A 22,481-nucleotide genomic window follows, 5' to 3' on the forward strand; every position below is an offset into this window, starting at 1 on the left:
AGTGGTGGCCTTCCTAAAGTGATGCTGATTAGGACTAACCAGTCAGTTAAGAGGTTTTCTTTATGTGGTAACATTCTTTTTATTTAATTACCCAGTCTGGAAATAGATATTTGGGCACAAAAAAATCTTTGTCACCAAACTTGGTAGGTGGACCCTGAGCACTAGGACAGTGGGTACACGTCCTGACAACTTGAACCAGTCTAAACTTGAACTACTGCAGATCACCTCTTCCTCCTTCCTCTTGTTGTCCCTCACCAATCACTGCTGCCACCTGCCCTTCAAAGGTGATTTTGCTCAAGGAACTTACCCAATAGAAAAGGCTTTTTCCCTCCCCTTCAGGGTTATTTTTTTGACAAAGACAGTCTACTTTTATGTATTCTGTGACATTCAGTGGTCTTTGGGTGTGCCCCTGCATTGTGGTGTTTTCCAAACAGCTATGATTCTTTTTTGCAAATTGGCTCCTACTGTGTGACCAGGTCAAATGCTGTCATCTATTGTGGTAAGAGCTGTTGCAATTTTTAACCTTGATGTGTGTTTATTGATCATTAATCTAACCAACTGTTGGGTTTTTATAAAGGAATTGCTGTATATGTAGAAGCATACAAGGAAGTTAGAGCTCTTGCTAGAAATTTGAAAGCAATTGAAGGAGATAGCCAAGGACTCTCCAGAACAAACATGTCCCAGTACTCCATAGATATTTAGAATATACTTGGGAGATATTCATTTTCACATGAAATCTACAGCCTTGGAGGAGTGGGGAACTTCTAACTTGCTCAAGGGTAACACTAGGTTATTCCTAATGATTTCAAGATTTCGGATTGTGATTACTGTTGAGTTTCTTTTAAATCAGAACTAAATAGCCTAATCTGAATATACCTCTTACTAATGAGTTCAGGACTGTGACGTCGGGCAAAAGAAATAACCCTAAACACTTTGAGGACCATTAACTTTAACGTTTGCCTGGTGACAAAAGAATAGTCCAAGCTGTGTGTCTGGGATTTACAGTGTAAATTTTTTTTTCATAGTGTGATGACTTTCATTTGGAAACATTAAAAGCTTCAAAATTAGTAAGTGCTGCTATAATGCACGCTTAAATATTCCATGCAAAATGTCTCAGTTTACTTCCCATTTCAGTTTTTTCAGTGGCAAATGTTAGGGGACAGAGCAAAGCCTACATTAAATGAGCAGTCACTCATTGTTTTTTTTAATGTATTTATGCTTCTGACAGTCTATCATAGTAATTGCTGGTTTCTTTACTTTTCTCCCATGTAAGATATCAAGATAATGGGTTTTGTTTCACAAACACAGGATTCTTTCAAATAGTGTTCAAGATGCAGTCTGATTCTGTTCCTGAAGTCTGATTCCTACCCCTTTTTCATTCGTGCTATTTTTTAACACTCTGTAGAAACTTGGCTTCTCACAGATATATCTGATTTTTCTGTCCCTCATTTAAAAATCCTGCATTTGAGCATACTGTTATTGGAAAGGGTTAATTTCACCTCTGCTAACATTATATGACTCCATTAGTTATTAATGCAGTCAACTCATAAATGCAGTTTAGGGGGTACTGGCCTTGGAAGAACTTTCCAGGAGACCAATACATCAAATCAATTCTGAAGTCCTTTGACCTCAGGATAGAATTACAGGTTTATAATTTACTCAACACTTACGTGACCCAGAGAACAAAGGATTACCAAGTCAGTCAAAACTAAATTACTCTTGACCTTAAATTAGTCATTTTCATGCTATTAAAACTATAGCTAACTCGCTGTTGATATTTGAGATTATAAATCAGGTTTGTATTTTTCCATATTTATGCTCACAACCTAGAGCTATACATATACTTTAATGTATATTTAATTATTTTCTAAAAGTTAGCAAACAGCTTTTTCTAAAAACATTAGCAAACATGGAAGGGTATTAAGTGTTTTTATTTATACACATGTATTTGTGTCTCTAAAATGCCCAATACTATTGTGAATAAACTGAATATAGGTAATATAGATCAGCATGTTATAGCTGATAAGGTCGAGCAGTAAGAATCCTGTAGGATGTTGCCAGCTGCCTATTACTGCTTGATTCTTCAGTCCTTACTCAGGACAGGATCAGCTCTATCTATGTTTGGCAGCTGAGGTATGACGGAGTAGTTTGTGCTGAGACAACATACATTGTTGACAATATTCAACCCTTTTGTCAAGCATGCAAAAACAGTGAGGATGAAGAATTGAAGTACAATCCCCAACACCACTTTTAATTACATAATTAGAGTGCCATTTTGCAAACCTTAATTTTGAACACGCCTTGGTACCTCTCTATTTCATGATGCATTGAAAATATGTATTTAAATTCTAATCAGTGTCCTGACTGGACTGTTGTTCATTTGGTGATGATTGGTTTTGGAGTAAGGATGCACAGGAGCTGATAACAGATGTAGCATAGACATATCCTAATGTACAAATATGTACGGATGCTGGTTTTTAAAAGCAATTTTCATATTTTATTTTCAATTGCTCTCTGAGGATACTAAAAATTCTTTCTTTATTCTGTCCTTAGCTCTCTGCATAATCTGTACAAGTTGAGAGGCCTGAGGAGTGTTTGGTGCTAACGCGTACATGGCCAGTTTTGGCAGCCAGGAACAGAGTGGACTGTACTATGTGCTATGCATCAAACAAAACATTTCGTGCAATGTGCTGGGGAGACACGCACTCTCTCTGTAACAGAGAAAGAGGTGATTTAAAGACTCTGTGCTTGAAACTGTTTATCTCTGACCTAAGATTTCCACATTAAAAAAAAAAAAAAGACCAAAAGAACCCCCCCGGTATTTATGAAAAATTTGCTTGTATCTCTTCCCTTGAAGAAAGGTATTTTGCTTCAGATAAGTGATAGTATCAGGTTGATTATCACTTGTGAAACTATAATTCGTGGAAATTACCAGCTATCACTTAGACTCAACTGATTCACCAGGTTGTTAGATGCATGTGGTTACTGTACTGAGAACGAATCTAAAGATGGTTTTGTGTAGTATAAAATGGCTTTATTTCCCCTGTAGTTCTTACAGCATGATGCTTGAAATTTGAGAAAAATTGAAATAATTATAATATGAATTTTAAGATACGGAATGGTGTTTAAAACTTGAGATTAGTGAGACTCCATGGTTGAGAAAGTCGGTAATAGGAGAGATGAACTCGTTTTTGTTAAATGCAAATGAAGTAGATTGTGCTCAGAATTGTTCCTGTCTGATTCCTAGTTTGTTAGCCTCTGCTTCATGTCATGGAAGTTAAGCATCTTTGATTCATGGAGTTTTGTGCAAACGTTTGCTGATTTCTATCTGTTCTGGTTTGCGCTTCTGCCCTGAGGTTTGCTTTGAGTTTCAGGTTTGGGCGAACTGAAATTGTCAAAGTAAATTCACTTTAAATGGCAGTGTTTCAAGTGGTTTTGCTTTGAATCCACGCCAAACCTCAGATTTTGCATAATTTCTTTTTGCATAATTTCCAAGCAAAAAGATAAATTGTGTCAGGTTCTTTTGGAATGGGATTGAAGTTTATAGGTTTATGAACTTTTAGAAAACTAAGCCTGGAATTCATTATTAGATCTGTTCAGTACTGTGAGGACTTGTTGGTGAATAGGGGGATACTGGGAAAATTGTACAAAACTGCAAAAGAAGTATATTGGCATAGAAAAAATCATGCCAATATTTCAGCTTCAAATGGAGACATGGTCATGGCCTATTTCATGTTTTTGAGCACTGAAATTTTGGGCTTGAGTACCTGAATACTTGAGCTGCTGTCTCATCCTTGCAGAAAGTTCCTTCAGATCCAAAATAAAACACAATTCTGAAGTACAAGATAAAGCTAATTTCAGGCAACATTTATATGTCTGTGTAAAAGCCACTTCAGTGGGACTCTTGATAGCATCGTTCCCATTTTTTATTTCATTCTTATACAGAACTTCCAAGAGAAGCCTTCAGATTGTTGTCAAAGAACAACCATTGGAAATGTGTCAAATGAAGTAACTATCACTTAGGGCTCTGTTTTTGGCTTGAACATATTTCTGTACCTAGATCTTAAAACCAGCCTTCAGCATTGCTGACATAATTAATTGCTTGTATTAAGTGTTCTAATTACACTAATTCAGGTGGTTGGGCACCTAAATGAGTGCATAATTATTTAGAAACATTTTTGATTGAAGTTCTGGCATTCTCAAGGCCCAATTAAAGAAACCCAAATAAAACACACAAAAATCTTCTGAGACTTTGAATCCCTAACAGCTATTATCCCTCTAATTAGATCACTTCATATGTGCTCAATACTATATGGATAGATACCACTTTTCTTCTATCAGACCTTTATCTGCTAGTAATTTTCAGTGAACACAGAGCTGATGATCTTTCAACTGGAAGAAATTTCTTCAAAATAGAGTTTTTCTGTGAGAAAACTTTGAAGGGGAGAGGAAGTTTTATTAATTTCATTTTATAACAGAAGGAGTTAAGATAAAATTCATTTGATGCAGGCGCAGTTCAGAACAGTGTGATTTGTGGAAAATTGTCAAAGTCTATACCAATATTTGAACTCGATCTGCCCAGGGTGGTCTGTTGTTTCATAGGATTCATATCATGGTTGTGCCATTCTTTAACAGTATCCTGTAAGCCAATTTACATCTTTTCTAAAGCATGTGGTCTTCATTTTGCACAGATGATGCAGTGTAGAGTACATGTATTCAGGATAGAGTTCCAATTACTGGGAGGAAAAATTGCATAAACCACATAAAATGCATTAATTTTATAAGAAGATAAAATATTTCCTTTTTGGCCACAAATACGTATTAAAATGGGACAAAATGATACATATTATCATTTCAGGCTCAAATGTGTTCAGAATCTTTTGTTTCATAATGACTTTTAAAATATTTTTCCTGTGAGTTAGGATGAAACAAAGGCAGGAAAATCAGAATTCCCCAGAGCATGAAGACACAGATTTCCTCACTTTGGAAAAGAAATGTTCCTGTTCTTTAATAGTAAACCACAAGCGACTAGTATATGAACACTTTCCTTCTGTTCATCCACTGGCTGAGCTAAAGTTCAGGAAAAAAAATACCAAGAGATAGCATCTTCTCCTGCACAATCTTTGAACAAAAAATAGTTTCTCAATGAGCAAGTGAAAACTCTTGAAATAAGTAGCTCAGCAAAACTTCTGGTTTCAGCAACAATTTTGCACAAGTGATGCTTGCATCTTTAGAAAGATATTTATTTCTGTAGTAAACTATTGATAAGCACTGCATATTTTCAGTATTGGCAAGTGAGGCCTGTAAGATTTTAATGTGTGTTCTTACACGGAATAGAGTGGTAAAATATTAAGTGTTTGTGACCACAAAAAGCTCCCTGTTGGGTTCTGTGGGTAAAATCACTATTGTATGCAATATAGCTTATGGACACCAAAATTTGTCAAAAAGATCATTATTTTTGTCTGATTTTGAAATGCCAGTTCCTCTAATGGCAATGAGATATTTTCTCTCAGAAGCTTTCATAGCTTCTCAGAAAGCTCTTATAGCTTTGGGCTTGCAGAAACTGGTATTGGAGCTCAAAAGTGGACTGTGACTCAGTGATCAGAGTTTGAAAGTATTGTGAGAATATACATGTGTTTTTGACAAGACCTTTGAAAGGCAAATTTGAAGGTGATCCCATAGTAAGTCAATTTTCGATACAAGAAATTTAGGGGAGGGGAAGGTGATTTTATTATAAAATAGCTAGATTCAGTGATTCTCACTATCACAATCGTGTATATCACAATCACAAAGATGTGTGTACCTGAGCAATCCATCCACCATGTCTGTATCCCAGCTGCACGTATCCATGCGGGCTGCTAACAATTTCTTGCAGTTGCATGGAGGCCCAAGTAATGATCTGTGGAGTCTTCACTGTGTCTTCTGGGATCCCTTCAGGATGACAACCAGGTGCCACTGAACCATTTTTGCCTTTGGGAGCTGAGAGTTACCAGTATCTTTTACCTCTCCGTGCTCTCCCACCTCTGGGAGTTGTCAGGATTTATTGTCTGTACTCTTGTCTCCTTACTAGGGTGTCTTAAGACTCCAGCCCTGTTCTATATTTTCTCAACATCATCTCTTTATGGCTGGAGTCCTTTTCCAGTCTAGGCAGAGGCAACTCCTGACCGTACCTGTTCCCTTGTGTTCCTGAATTGGATATCTTCAAAAGCTGCTCATAGATGTGCTGTTACATTGATGGTCTAGGTCCCACAATCCCCTGCCATCCTCTCAGGGATTTTTGTGCTGCTTTTCCCTTTCTAAAACTTCCACACACAGGCCTACCTATTCATTCTCCATTCCCGTAATCTAGGCATTTCCACCATTAATCTCTATAATTGCTGATAGCATGACTTAAACCACAAGCAGAAAAATAATGATAAAAATTTTAGGGTTTCAGTGTCTCCTTACAGTTATCCAGAGAGCAGTACTATCTTTTCCCTGCACCAGAGCCTGGTCTCCCTGCTAGGCCAGAGTCAATGCCTCTGGCACTGCTGAAGGTCCCTGGGAGAAAGACAAGGGTTGGAAAAGGCTAAAATTGCTGATACTCCAGTTGGAGAGAGGAGCCTAGAAGCTGAATAATGACAAATTTTAATAAAAAATAAAGCACTTTTAAACAGTATATAAAGGTCTTTATATCAAGGCCAGATGCCTTTCTGGAAAGTTACTTTAGTCCTACACAAGGTTTTTGGCTCAGGGCAAGGGCAGCTGTGTGAAATGCAATCCTTGTACTGTTGAGCAGGTCACGTTCATGATCTAATGGTCCTGCTTGCCTTCAGATGCTGTGGATGTCTTGCATTGCTGAGTATCTGGTGAACAGGAATCTAATTCCTAACCAGATTGCTCAGGTACTCAGGAGAGGAAGAGCACAGATTGTAAAGGTGGAGAGGGGAGAATGCTTTGGAGAATAGCTTAGAGGGCAATGAGATGGCAGTTGCCCCAGGTCTGCAGACTAGTCTCCCTTGTTCCTGATCATTACTGAGGGGAAAGCATATTGTCAGTATTCTTTTTTTTTCCTGCTGAGACATCTTAGAAATAACATGTGCGTTCATTTGAGACCTCTAGTTGCCTTAAAATCCTCAGTGAAAGAAGTCTCATGATAGCTCCATGACTAAGGTTTTACACTTACTTTATAGACATGAACGAGAGCATAGCCAGGTAAAAGGACTTGCACAAGATCACCCAGAGAGACAGAGTCCAGTTAAATCAATCAACTCAAAGACCCGGGAGTTGTGTTTCCATAGCCCCTGCTGTAACTACTAAATCACAAGAGCTACTAAGAAAAGATCCTGCCAAAAGCTACTGGGTTTTTGGTTTTTAAAACCACAAGAAGCATTTTGCTCAGTTCCACAGGGTCCCTCCCAAGCACTTGGTGCAGATTAATTAATTACTTATTTTTTAAAAGAAATGTAAAACCTCGGGCAGCGCAAAAGCCATTGAAATTTTAATTCTCAGAACTATACTCTGATTTGACTGTTACCCAGTTCCTATTCAGGCAAGATAGGAATTAAGATTAATGACCCCAAACAAACTGGTATTTCAGAGAATCAGTCTTTGCCAGGCATTATATTCTCATGACAGAAAATCATTGAGGCATAAATACAGCGCTCAGTCATTGGTGTATATTAACAACACCACGTTGTTCCCATAAATGCTGAATACAGTGAAAAGGAAAATGAAATCTTAAAGTTCATTAATTTGGGTTGTGGTTTTTTTTAAAGTGAACAAACCAGAGCCCGTCAAATAAGTCTGTACCATTCTAGTTCCCACTGCACTGCTGTGAAGGCTATTCAGATTCCAGAAAGGCACCTCTTCTGCTGGGACGTTGTTTGGGCTTGGGGATGACTGTCTCTGCGGTGCCTTTTACTAACTAGACATTCACTTCTGTTAGCATTTTTTAAAAGGCGAATTGATGAAGACAGAGTCTTAAAGAAAGAGAGTGAAAAAGTTATCTGCTTTATCTGCTTGGATCAGTGACTGTTGTAATATGTGGGGTAAAAACGTGTTACTTGTCAGTGTTTGCCCACCTCCCAGGAAGGTGGCTGTGGCTAGAGCCTGTTTTCTAAGCAAATAAGAATTGGCGTGAAGACAAGAGCATTTCACCTATTCTGGCACCAGAACTAGTAATGGTACAGCGCTAATACAGGAAGTTATTGTGGCAATTTCTAGAAGCTGTTTGCTCAGGAAAGAAAGAAAAAATCTTTCTGTGTTTGTATTTCCACACTGAAAAGGCTTCCCTATGACATCATCTTGTTTGTTCGGACACTGCAGGAAGAATGGAAGAAATAAAATGGCAGAAAAGAGACCAGGCACTTTTATTTTGCTGCCAACAAACCATAGAGGAAAGATGTAACCAAAATATCCAATGGTTACTTTAGTTCTCAGAGACAGTTCAGCAGATGAATTGTTGTTCAAGGGCAGTTGGGCTCCCACACACAAGAGCATTCTGTAGTAAGCTTAATTACTCATTTTAATTATGCATTTTAATTAGCAAGGGACTAACACAGAGCTTTTCTCCCAGTTTCTCAATAAACCCACTTTGTGATACTGCAGAACAAACTTGTAACTGAAAACTCCAACTGTCTACAGTTGAGGAAAACAACTCAAAGTTCAGTAGGTTTTCTTTCTCATTAAATCACATTCAGGTTACAACTACCTCTGATTATTTTCAGAAGCTTTCTACTTTTTTTATGCTGTCCATGGACAACATCAAGAGCACACCCTGCACTACTACTTCTCCCACTTGTGTTTCCTCTGCCAATATACTGTCTTGCCAGTTGCTCCCTATAAATGATGTCCTAGTTCTTCCTTTTCTAGCAATTTCTCTTCAGAGCTGTTCTTCCGTCCCTGCACTATCTGTCTTCCCTGCCCCAATCCCTAAGAGCATTGCTGTAGGAAATCTGCTTTCTTTCTCATTCACTTTGGGGAAAGCCAGGTTAGAGAGGCAAGTAGAAGCAGAAGCAATTGCATTCTGGGATTAGTTCAGAAAGCCAGCAGTGTATATGGTGATGGATGGATGGAGATAGCCACAAGATCTTCAGCAAAATAACCAGATGCCAGAATGCAGCCCCCCATGAACGTGTTACTTTTGTATTCTTTCCTGCTTTGCCTGGGACTGTACCTGCTAAGGAGGGATTTGCAGAATCTGCAGCACTCCTTTATAAATTGAGGCTGTCAGCAAAGCTTGGTGAAGCCAAATAGGCCTCCAGGCTGCTCTGAGAGAAGCCAACACTAATTTATTTATAGTTTTGAGCCAAACAAAAAGAAAAGGTTCAGATAAGGATATAGGTAGAATAGAGATGAGGAAGATTTAAGGTGGGATTGTGTTTAGGAATAAAGGGAAAAATAAACTTAAGCCAACATTTTCTGAAATGTTCTCTCAGGTTTCAGTGCAAATTGCATCTTATAAAATTTCCATCATGTAAGTGGTGGAAATTCTCCAGAAGAATTTGTTCTTCACAAGGCTTTGATGAAATGTAACAAGACTGAAACCTCCTGTTATATTTATGTTGTACTTTGCTGCTCCTGGCTTGGGTTGAGCTCTGGAATCAGAATCATCGCCTGACACTTCCAGGTGTTTGCATGTCAGATTCAAGATACAACCTTCTCTTAACTCAAGTGGTTTAAAAGGCTCCAGACATTTTGTCTGGCTTTGCTTAGCTGCAGGCAGTACTAATTTTAAGTTTCTTTTCTTTATGGTTCTTGTGATGAGAACCATCTCTCTCCACCACTTCTGTTGTCTCTGTCAGTAGAAGGTCCACATAGTGTGTGTGACTGCATATGGACTAACTGCTATGCCTGTGTGTAATAAACTCTCTCATCTCCTGTATGATTTCTGTTGTCCCCCTCTTTTTCTCCCCCAACAACTTACCAGTGTATGCAACCCATATGACGGGATAACTGCAAAGTTTAGCTAGAATTGAATATAGGTGCCACTATATTCAAATAGTGGCTAAATATTGCCCTTCAGTGACAGTGGGAATCTGCATGAAAAATCTCACCTCTGAAAGTGGGCAGCCTGTGCTACATGCACCTGGAGACAAAAAGTACCCTGTGATGCCACCATTTCATGTTTTGTATTAATTCTGTTAATGCTTTCAGTGCAGATAAGGCTTGCTTTATACTCTACCTCATAAAATATCTGTCCCTTTGAGATAATTGTACATGGGAAAAAATAAATTTGTGGCTGAGAATCAAAGTTCTTTCCCAGAAACAGAGCCCAAAAGTGAATACTTTAAATCAAATGTGATGGGAAAACAAAAAGGCAGATGTGGGGCTGAGCTCTTAAATAACTTTTTTACATTTCAGTTGCCATCACTGACCTAGTCACTGTTTGTGCTGGCTTAGAAACTAATGTCAAGTGAACAACTCGAGAATAGATGATGCTCCATGTTACTCTGGGCAGGACTTACATTATCCGATGATCAGTATTAAAACAGAGTTAGTGTGACTTTATATGTGTTTTCCTGCTAAGCAATCAAAATGTAACAAACGAATGAAGCTTAGCAGTAATTCAAGTACTGTTAAGCATGTATCTTCGAACCAGTTTTGCAAATTGGGAGAGAGCTATAATTGACCTTGCTGAAGTGGACTTTATTTTCCACAGTTCGTGATCAAAGTAGTTAAGTTACACTGAATAACTCTTCTAATTCACGACACCTGAATAAACGGCAGGAAAACCAGCCTGGAACGCACATTCCACTGTCTACAGCCATCCTGCAGCACAGCCTCAATAAAGTCCTTCCCCTTGTGGTTACACAGAAACGAACTGTAATGATTAAAAAATGCCTCTGGACTGAAAGGTGCATCACACTGATAACAGGCTTGTTTGGAGATTTGAGCTGTGCCTCAGCATGGCCTGGAATAGTTGTAACTTTGCCTTTCTTTAGGATCTATTTGTCTATCTGTTTTTCACTTAAAATATTCCCTGGCTGTTCCAAAGCATATTAAGATTAAAGTTATCGGACTCCATACAGAAGAAGATTAAAAAATAGGTCTGAACTGGCCAACACGAGCTTTTAACAAACAGAGCAGTATATAGAAATAAAAGTGAAAAAATAAAAAAACAACCCCAAACTAAAATAAACAAACCCCCTGTTGATAGTTCCCAGAGTTGCTTTGGATTTGATCACCTCTCTTTTCCTCCTCTGGTTCAACTATTTTCAATGAAAATGTTTGCCTTCTTTGGCTTAGGCTATTGCTTTTTGCAGTTTACAAAAGTAAAAACAAATTCTTCAGTGCATCCAAGTGTTTTAAGCTAAAAGCAGTGACTTTTCACAGCACTGAGCCATGAGCTGAGGAACAAACCTGGGGCTGCAGTGCCTCTTGGCACACATCTGTCCCACTAGGGTCTGCAGCCACATAGGCACACTCAAAACCTGCAGAGGGGAAGGAAGGTCGAGTGAGCCAGCAAAGAGGGGCCCCATTCCCCCTCGCCCTCTAGAATAGCTGCCAGAGAGTTGCTCAACATTGGATCAGGATGGAGACTGCTGTTAACATATATGTTCCAGGCCCTCCACCCGCTTCTCTTTTTCCCACCCGCTCCTCTTTTTCCCTGCCCTGCCACAGTGATATGAGAGCCCAGCAGTTCATAAGCCAAGCTAGGGAAGACTCATTGTAATTAAGGATAGGTTTGACCGCTTTTAAAATGGAGCATCCTGCTAAGCAGTCAGTTAACAGAGAGGGAAGGAAACAGGTCCAAAACTTGGGTCCTCCTTGAAGACATAATTATAAGTGATGTCAATATTATTTATGTATCCATGACTATGTTCTTTCAATAGACATTTCACGGTATCCATTATGGATACATATGTTGCAAGCTTCCATTATTAATTTTTTATGTGCTCATAACTTTCCAAAACCCTGATCCCTTGTGTTCAAATGTAATTTTGTTCTCCTTTACAGTTGTTTTGGGGGGAATGTTTTAATAAAACCTTCTTACCTGTTGTTTAGGTTAAAAGGTAGGAAAGTACGCCTTTGTCTGTCAAAGAAACTGGTTAAATTCTTCTGAGCAAAACATGCACAGAAAACAACCCATCCAATAGTAGCACCCCACCTCAGCATGGACCCCATCCTTACGAGGTCTAGTGTTTATGCTTGGTTTTGTGGGTAAAGCTTTTAAACAGTTTAAATAATTTTGTAATTTACTGGAAAGCATCTTCTAGTGTGTGTGTACCACTGCCCTCTGCTGCACAGAGGTGACGCAGAGGCAGGAGAGTTTGGCTGCTTTCATAAGGGTGCATGTGTGGTCACTCACCAGCTCATATTCCTACTTCGAGCAAGTGTTCAGGTCCTACTGACTTCGTATAGGAGCTAGAGCTGTGAAAGGAGTTAAATCTTCACCTCCATGGGAGTTAGGCACTGTACTACCTGTGAAGATCTGTCCTTTCGTGTCTTCTGTCAGTAGAAAATCCAGTGTGTAAAGAGTATGCAAGTACGGTGTCCACCACACCCCCCTGAGTTGTTGCTTCATGAGCTGCAGATCTCAAAATGTCTAAGAGATTCACTACAAGCAGGGTTGTGTTTCTATTGAGCATTGATGTACAGCATTTCTGGCCTTATATTCTTTTCTGTTGTATATTTCTGGCAGGTAACAGGCTGACACCCTGAAGGCTGAAAGCATTTTGCCTAATCCAAAGTTTTGGGCTAAAATATAAGGTTTAGCAGGATAAATGTACTGGGCTGAATACAGAAATGAAGGTAACCTTTCCAGTAATAGCTGTAATTATCCATTCTGGACGTCAGTGCTAGGAAACCAAGAAAATCAGGCAAAATCTCAAAAAAATATTTAGGATCATAGTCAGTCACACTGTCAGGAGGATAGCTCTGCTCACTATACAGAGCGCAGAGTTAACTCATCCAGAGCTGCTGTCTGTCATCTAGAGCTGCTACACTCCTTATAGATTTATTGAGGCAATTAAGATAAGACATCCACATATCTCACTCTATGGATTTGCGCCTTTTCAAGCTGTCTTTTTTCCATTAAAGATTTCATGTACTTCTGTCTCTCAGTTTAATACTGTTGACCATCAGATTTGATCAATTTACTCCTTTTTCAAAATTTGCTTCCAGTGAGATTGGTGTGGTTTTTGCCAGTTGGAACAGCCCAATATCCAGTGCTTTTGAATTATAATTGGGTGTTTGTCTTTGCTGCATTTCACAAATAAATAACTTTTCTCCCTAAAAATGAGGCCTGTTCAACTGCACATCAGATTCCAAGAGTCAGCATCATAATTTTGGATACTTAAAATTGATAACATATTTGAAACAGCTCTGTAGCCCAGATTTCTGCTGAAGGAGGGGAATTAGGAGGGAATTACTGCTTTGGTTTGTTTCCATCTCAGAGTTCTCTAAGCTTATCTGTTTGAGGTTGTTTAAGCATCCCATATGGATTACACAAAAAAAACCCAAACCTTTCAAGCATATATGAAGTCTCACGTCATTTAGAGGCAGGGGGGTAATTTCAAGTTTTATCTATCTTAACTCGTACACAGAGGAGGTAGATTAAACCCCAAACTTTAAATTGTGATTTTTTTTTCTGGTTATATATATATATATATATATATATTATTTGTATGGGCTGATAGACAAAGATTTCTTTATCAAGTATATGCCATTTGCAAGCAGAATGTTGTCTCCATTCTAGTCACCAGCCACAGGAGCTCAGCTGGGGCCCTGAGTGTCAAGCTGAGAGCTTTTATTTTACCATAATAGAGGTCCTGTAGGCTAAACTACTGGTAGTCCTTCAGTGACACTTCTGAAATCCTTTTGATAGGCTTACTCAAATGCAAAGATTCGTGCTTAGCAATGCTGTTGATAGTATGCAACAATGATGGTTCTTGAATCATGCTCACCCTGCATTGTCTTCCGTGTGTTTGTATGTGTGAGTATACGTATACATGGATATGTGCATGAATATACGTAGATATGTGAAGTGTGAGGGTATAGGCAGTATATACATCTGAGTTTCACACATATCTGTGCATGTATTTATTATTAATCTGAGACTTGAAATAATACTGAAAACTTATTTTTAAACCCCTGCTCCTGTGGCATCTCACTCAATCATAAGTGCTAATTTTATCAAAGAGAAATTATAGAAACAAACTGATGCTAGTTCTCAAATACAGTCACTGTTTGTTTAGCTTTTATTTACTTCACTTTGAAATAATACACTAATATTTCCACTTTTTAAAGACTTCATCTCTAGACTGTAGCATCAAGTAGATGGCCTAGCCAACGCTTCACTTTCCCCAGTTAGATATACTGGGGAGAGGTGGCAGATTGTGTTTTCAGGAAATGAGAAACTTGCTGGCAAGCTTTCCTAGGTTTATCATCAAATGTCAAAGAGATGTGGTATAGAACATTGATTTCCTAACAATGCAGCTTCCTTGGAAGGAAAACTTTGTTTTCTTTAGTTCACTCGTTTTGAATGAATGGAGAAGTCCATGGGGACGGAGTCAGTCCTTAAATAAAATACTTGTTCTTATAATTACTGTATTCCTGCTTCCTCTCTACCCCTCCAAAAGTCACCATAAGTAAGAAGGTCTGGTAATTAATTGCAAGCCAAGTGGCACAATTAATGTTGTGCAAATACAGTATCCTCTGGGTAAAGTGATACTACTAAGGTATAGTGTGGCCAGTTCTGTGTTTAATATGAATGCAGACATCCACATGAACACACTCACATGTGTGCCGAGAGGGTGTGCTCTGTTAAATAATTTTTTTTTTTAGATGTGATACTTCAAGTTTTCTTTCCTTTCTAGAGAATTCAAAGTACTTTTAAAAGGTCTTAATTTCTGTGCAATAGAGCTCATGGTCAAACACTCAATAAATGAAAAATAAGGGATGCAGTCATGGTTCTGAAAGCATTTCACATTCTTCAAACTGATGCCAGTTGTATGCATTGACAGTAATCCTGTCTAATCCCCTCCACATGTATTATCTTTGTACACCTGCTTTCATTGTCTCACTTATCAGTTTTTTATACTTAGAACCACAATATACAAGAGGGTAAAGCAACAGAACAAAATATACATGCACACACAGTGTTTTATGCTACAATTCTGCATTGTAGATAGAAAACATGTTTTTAGATTTTGGGGTTTGGAGTCAACATTTCTATTAAGATGGTTTTCCTACCTTTTCTTTCCCCCCCACTAGTGTATGTCTGTGTTTGTCTTTCTTGGCAGATTAACTGAAGCACATCGAACAGCTGTAAAAGTCATCAGGAGAATGCAGTATTTTGTAGCCAGAAGAAAATTTCAGGTAAAGCAGCACCGTTAACCATAAGTAGTGTATGACATTGAAAGTGCTCTGAGAGTGACCTTGTCTTTGTGCAGCGATTGTAAGTCAAAGGTGCTTTTTAGGCTCTCAGCCTCATACTTACCTTTTGAGAATTTTTTAATACTGTGGGCAAAACTATCAACTACCCATGGGTAAAGTATGATATGAAAGCCTTCTGAAGTTGTAGAGTCAGCATAGTTATTTTTCACTTCTCTTTTTTTGCTGCATTTCATTTGTTGTCTTTCTGTTTGTTTTTTTTTTTTTTTTTTTACTGTCCTGACTAATATATAAACTATGCAGTCATCTACTAGAAGAAATGAAGAAGACTGTTGGAGAGTCTGCTAAAATACTTTTTGTACTGGTAATCTAATGATTGGTTAGAGAGTGTTCAACTAATTGGATGCTATGTATGGCTGACAGTTCAATAGACCTTACTGATAAGTCCTATGCTGTGTAAAGTTGCTTTCACATTTGTGGCCCACATTTCCACATTTGTTTCTCTGAATGGGTCATCATAGAGAGGCCGTATTTTATAAAATTGTGGGGCATCTGTCCTCTGGAAATCTGCTGTCTTTATGAAGTCTGAAGTTAACTTTCTCAATCAGGTTTCAAAGTGCTTAAACCAACTGTGTCACATTGGAATAATTGCCTTATTTTGCCTGTTTACTAAGACACATTATGATAAAACTTGTTTGAAATATGATTCTGGTATCATCATTCTCATCACCCATGTGCTGGTGATGCCTTGGAAATGAATAATTAACTTCTGTCCTGATTTCCAAAGCCCCTGTTATTTCCATCTGAATGTTTGTGCTTTTTTATGCAAGAGGGTCCACTGCAAGTTAATCAACTTTCATAATCCTTTTAAAAAGGTTTTAAAAAGATAAAGCAAGAACCTAAGTTTCAAGCATATTTGATTAGAGCTAAGCACTTAATTGCAAGGGATAAAAGTCTGAGATAAGGTCACAACACTCAGAAGACTCTGAATTAGGGTTGATGCATTTCCCAAGCTCAGGCAGAAATGTATCTTCAGGTGACTTTACCTTGTGAAAGAAAATTAGAAGTCATGTTGCATAATTCAGCAAACAGCAGGAAAGCAGGATTATATTGTAAATACACCAGAGAGATAAACACTAGCAGAAAATAAAATTAAAGTTAAATTAAATTAAATTAAAAAAATAAAATAGAAAGAAAAAAAAAAGAAAAGAAAGGGAGGGAAAATAAAAAAAAAAAAAGGAGAAAAAGGAAAAGAAGCAAAATCTTCCCTGGAAAATAAAATCAGTATATAAATGAGTTAAGATACAAAGATATTTTAAACCACCATAGACCTGATGTTCTGGAGTTGTCAGCCAGTAGCAGTCATGCCAAACCTTAAAAACTGGACTTGATCAGTCTATGGATAGGATTTTGGGTCTTTTCTAAATTTCTTGGGGCTGTGAAATATAGCTTATAGGACTCCCTATGCTAATTAGATTGTTCAAAGCCAAGTAATTCTATTTTGAGTTTTGCATTAGGAGCTCTAAGCATGCTGGTTGTAGAAAACTGAGTCCAAGTGGCCAGGATTTGCGATTATGGACAAAATGGACAGAATGAAAGTTAACAAAGTTCTTCAAATTCTGCATTTAGCAAACTTCCCTGGAAGCCCTTTCTCTCCCATCTTAAGTTGTATTGTATTAGCATTTCCTTATAAAAACATGACAAGAGATTGTGGTAAAGTTTGGCAGGGCATAAGATGCTCAGATCTAAAGCTTTATGAGAAAAGAGGATAGAAAAGTTGGAAGGATATTTTTACTTTGCAGAGGGCTCAGGGAGACGGCAGTGCAGAGTAGTTTGCGAGTGCAGGGTTCAGAGCTGATAGTTTGATAAAAGGGATAACAGATAGAGGACTTCTTTTGAGGGAGAAAATAAATTTCATTGAGAATGAGTAGAATTAATTATGCACATAGTAGCCCATGGGGGAGCGGGGAAGGAGGTGGGGGAAAATTCCCAGCACATCTAGGCTCTGCGCCATGCATCGTGTTAAATAGAGTGTCCAAAGGAAAGGACAGAGGATTTAGCCAAAATACTCTCAAAGCACCCCCGCTAGTCAATCTAAAGAGTGATACTGGCACTGTTTCTCCGGGTGAAGACAATAGGCTGCTTTTCTGGCCAGAAATAGTGATGTGTCAGCGTCTGCAAAATGGGAAGCTGGGGAAGGCAAAAAAAAAAAAAAAAAAAAAAGGACAAAAGAAAAAAAAGTGATAAACTGAAAGCTGAAACCTCCCTCCCCCCAAAGTATCTCTTCTCACAAATGCACATGAATGTACGTGCACACTATCAAAGCCGTGAACCCTTCTGAAAGTAATAACGCAGGTAAGTGCTGACGGCTGAGCACAAGGAAGGCATTTTATCACGAAAAGCTTTTGCTTCTTCATTCATTTCACAGGATTTATTTCCATCCCAGTTCCATGCTTTCATTTGAAATTTCTAGGATCCTGTGGCTGCCTTCCAAGCATGACTCCAGCACATACTGTAGGTGTTCAATGCGTGTGTGCAGTGGTGCATGTTAATGGCTCTGGCTGAAGCTGTGACAGAGTGGAAACAGACAACAAAATGACTAATGAGCTGTTTTCAGTAATTTCCAATTACTAGATTTGCAGTTTACCTTTCTTTTTTTTCTTCTTTTCTTGAGTCAGAGCCAAAAAGGAGACATCTTGCCCCACATTTCCCATAGAAGTTGTTATGGCTCTCAAAATGCTGGTATTTTAGTTAGGACATCATTTGCATTTATTCCACCACACCCACAACATTCATTTTACTTGGTAAAATTTTACCATGCTGTATTTTTTATAATCACATCACTTTATGCAAGTTCTCTAGGTTTGTTTCAGAATTCTGCTGTAGTAGTTATAGCAAGAAAGTAAAGCTTGGCTGGAGCATCTGTATTCTCATTAGAATGGGAATAAAGCTGGGCAGATGGCAGTTTTTTTAGCTCTCTTGCATTTCTTATCTGTCCTTTTAAATTTATTTGAATTGTACCTTTTTTTCTGACCTCATAGGTATCATTAAAAACAAAGAAGCACAAAGACTACATGCAGACTTATGCAAAGCATCTGTCCTCCCAGCAATAACATTTCTGTCACCAGACATCTTTAGTCTTCAAGGCATTTGATTCTGGGTCCAAGTTTTATGAAGTGGGCCTATCTCCATGGTTCAGTCTTCTGACATTATGATTAACATATGGGTTTGGAATGAGCCAAGAGATATCACACATGATAGTTTTAGATCCATTATATATCTTGGGTCTGTGCTTTTTAAATACACTATGAAGGTCTAATATTTTGCTCAGTATGAAGTAACATGAAGACATGACTCTAACTGACACTAATGGGAATCATTTGGCTCCATCTCCACAGTAAATATGCACTCCTACAATGCCTACATATTTTTTGTTCATTGCAACAACCATTGCAAAATGGCAAGCACGTAACCTCTGGAAGATAAAAGATAGAATGAAGGCCCGCCTAAAATAAAAATCAAGTTTAAACTATACTTACCCTTCAGTCTCATGTATGACTTCTTTCACAGCAAGCTCGGAAACCGTATGACGTACGTGATGTGATTGAACAATATTCACAAGGACACCTCAATATGATGGTTCGGATAAAAGAACTTCAAAGAAGGTAGGCCCTGTCTACGTTATGAAGTATTTGATTTCTCTAGTGCCAGCTGGCTTTAGGAGAGATGTGTACTTAATGAACAGTAATTGTCCAAAATTGCAAGCACAACAGGGAGCACAGTATCTAGAGGATTTAACTTGGAGTCATTTTTAACTCTTTTTATAACCAAGTTTAGAGTTATCCTTTATCTCCCTCTCTTTCTCCAAGTGAAATTTAAAGAAATCTAGGTGCGTCCTGTGGAGTTTATAGTAAGAAGAGAGCTTTTCTGCCTTCTTATTAGAAAAGGAAAACTTCAAATAGGATTTACCCTTCTGTCTCCTGTTTGTGATTCTCCACAGTTGACAGAAACCTGGTTTGTTTCTGCTCCCCTCTCTATCTGGAATGATTCCCTCCCACGTTCCTCCACATACATGCTTTCTCCTGAGTTTGGGGATCAGGAGATATTTTGCCACAAAACTATTCTCTTCTTGTTTCAGCACAAAGTGCTTTTCTCTTTACAGATTAACACTGTGGACTGGGATGCTAGGCTGAACTCCTCTGGCCCTTAAATGAAACTATAAAAGGAAAAAAAAAAGAAATCCTATTGAATGGAATTTACTGTGTCAACATATATAGATATTAAATCTGCCTGCATGAGATTCAAGGAATAGTTGTAAATGTTATTAAGAAGCCATACTGTTTGTATAGTCTTTCTTATTAGATTACATATGACACAGGAGAACTATGTTTTAGTTACACATGAAAGTCTAAGAAATATTAGTACTCATGAAATAACAATAATAATATGGTTTGATGTTGGGGAAAAATCTCTCAAGAACTAAACTACTGACTGCATGTGCGGAAAATCATGGTAATCTTTTTTTTTACTTGCTTTATTTTAGGTTTAAAGCTACTGTAAATTCTCATGTAAATTATGCTGCTATGCCTTCAGTAGCAACAAATTTTATGTTGCTTGGTAATTGCACTACTGTTTGCTTTTCAGATTGGACCATTCCTTGGGAAAGCCAGGCCTTTTCTTCTCAGGTATGGTGACTACATTTTATGAATACTTACTAGTTTCATGGCTTTGTGAAAACACCCATAGCTACAGCAATATGGATTTATAATCCAGCCAATTATGCATGAATATATAATTCTGTTAATAAGCCCTGGAACGACTGTGGAAAGATAAATACTTTGCATTCAGTTGGTAGTAGTGGAGTAAATGGAAGTTAAGAATAAATGTTAAAAATGTGTATCTGTGCATGATGAGTTGAAAGCATATTGCTGGAAATTTTTCAACAAAATTTTTTTTTTTTTGTGCTGGGGTTGCATTTTCTTTTGTGAGCAACCTATGGATTTCAGCTTTGGAAAGCTCAAATGAAGAGCAAGGGTATCATTCAGGAAGACCTGGGGTAGCTTTGAAAGCTAGATTGTTAGAAGTGTTATGAAATTAAATAATAAAAAATGGAAGGTCAGGCACAAATAAACTAATAACAAAAATCCCCTACATGCTAATAGTGGTAAACAGTCTGGCATGTTTGGTGAACAGTCTGTCAGAAAGGCCTGTTCTGCTAATTAATCATAAGCAAGTGCCAGCTGTATGTAAGAAAATGCTATGATATATCCATGAAAAATTACTCTGATCCTAGAATCAGGAGGGAGATTTTCAAAACACATCCTATCTTGTACACGCCTATGCCCATGACTCAGGTAAAGCCTTATGTGGCATGTTGTGCAAAAAAATTCGATCCTGTATCTTCAGGAAAGACTAGCTACAACAAAAATAGGGAAAAGATACTAGGATAGCTAGGGGAAAGGAGAATCTGTTCTATTAGTGAGAAACAGAAATACAGCCTCAGATGGTTAAGTGAAAAGAAAGAAGTTCAAGTCAAAATCTGCCACATGAGTGTTGTCATTAATTATCATTTTATTATCAGAAAAATATTGCTTTGATTTAATTACCACTGGCTTCCAGAGGTAAGGTAAGTTGGTTTATCTTCATAATTCATGGTGGATAATCTTACTGTGGAGAGCATCATAGGACTTCAGAGGTATTTGGGGAAGCCTATACTCTGGACGACATTATGGCATCCATGTTCGTGCAACTATCTTCTCTTGCTGGTCTTTTCTTGCAAAATTACTGCAGAATAGCAGCTTCGAGGCAGCTGTCTTAGATGAAAAAGCATGGTCACCCAACTAAGAATGGCGTCTGCCTTCAGAGCATGCCAACTCTACAAAGTTGTACCTCTTGAAAAGACATATGGCTCTGCCCTCAGATGGACTGAATAAATACTGACTCTGAAAGGTAAAATGGTTTTAGGGATGAAAATCCTGGTAAGCCCAGTTATGGGTTTGCAAGACCAAAACCAAAAGTTACTTGATCCAGTAGGTATTTTATCTAAACCCTCCACAAACCCCAAAATAAGTGATTCCAGATAAGTGGTCTGCAGAAATAAAGCAAGGGCTACTTTATGATTAGTCCCAGTATAATCCAATGCACCAATAATCGAGTGATGAACAGCAATGAATGGTTATAGTATTGGTCTGGTTTGGGTGAAAACAGACTCTTGCATTGTTCTCTGGAAAGAGCTCTTCCTGAGTTTTCCTCAGAATGGATGGCTTAATCTACATTGAAAATGTATCTTTAATATAGTATTTTTTCAGTTCAAAGGCACTGCTAAAAACCTCATTTGTAAACAATCTGGGTGTCTCCTCCATATTGTGTTATTTTTGTGTTGATGGCAAGCAAAAGAGCAATGACAGTGCAATAAATATTAAACTGCCAAGGAGAAAAACATGAAAAGAATTTTCTTTTCCAGCTCCTTCTTTTTCCTGTTTTATTATACTCCCATTCAAAGCATCTTAAGGTCTGATTCCAAGCCCATTGAAATGAATGGGAGTCTTTCCAGTGACCTCAGTGGGTTTTGGATCAGGCTGTTACTGAAACCCTGTTGTCAACTTTGATAATTTTATATGAAGTAATTGCAGTGTGTCTGTAGTATTATTACCTTCAAAAGTGAATGATGTCATAAAAGATCCCAAATCTGAACTCACTGGAAGCAATTACTGTTATTTTTCAAGTTAGTTTCTCAAAGATAAAAAGCAGTAAAAGCTGTGTTAAAACAAGATAAGGATGCAAGAACAGAATAAAAGCCATGCTGGGTCAGACCAGTCCTGACTCCGACGGAGCCAAGAGCAAGGTGCTTTGGGAAATGTATAAAAAAACCGGCATGCATAAGCCTCTAACCTTCCTGTAAGCTTTCAGCCATTTGCAGATCAGAGACTTCCTGACATGATTTCTGTGTATTTAGTAGTCCTAATGGCTTGTCCTCAACAAACTTGCCTAGTTTCCCCTGTAAACTTTTCACATCTGCAATATTTTGTGACAGGCATTTGAGTGTTTTAAGTTCCATGTACACATGTTGTGAGGATTCCTCCCTTTTTTGCTTGTTTTAGTCTTCACATCTACTAGCTTTCTTTGAAACTCCTAGTGTCAGGAGTGTGCAAAAACGTGAAGGT

The 22,481-nt window shown here is 38.1% G+C and overlaps 1 protein-coding gene across 2 annotated transcripts in view; it reads left to right on the forward strand.

Moving 5' to 3' along the window:
- The window catches only part of LOC133214875 (potassium voltage-gated channel subfamily KQT member 1-like), a 486,013-nt gene that overhangs the window by 250,454 nt on the left and 213,078 nt on the right, over window positions 1-22,481 (forward strand). For both annotated transcript variants that reach the window (XM_061358248.1, XM_061358237.1), the window contains exons 13-15: window positions 15,228-15,303; window positions 18,889-18,983; window positions 19,963-20,003. In XM_061358248.1, coding sequence (XP_061214232.1) covers window positions 15,228-15,303; window positions 18,889-18,983; window positions 19,963-20,003 — 212 coding nt within the window. The remainder of the gene's footprint in view (window positions 1-15,227; window positions 15,304-18,888; window positions 18,984-19,962; window positions 20,004-22,481) is intronic.

Source organism: Neopsephotus bourkii, unplaced genomic scaffold (assembly GCF_033783945.1).
Source record: "Neopsephotus bourkii isolate Nb327-2 ecotype Australia unplaced genomic scaffold, CSIRO-AGI_Nbou_v1 NB_107, whole genome shotgun sequence".
NCBI lineage: Eukaryota > Metazoa > Chordata > Aves > Psittaciformes > Psittacidae > Neopsephotus > Neopsephotus bourkii.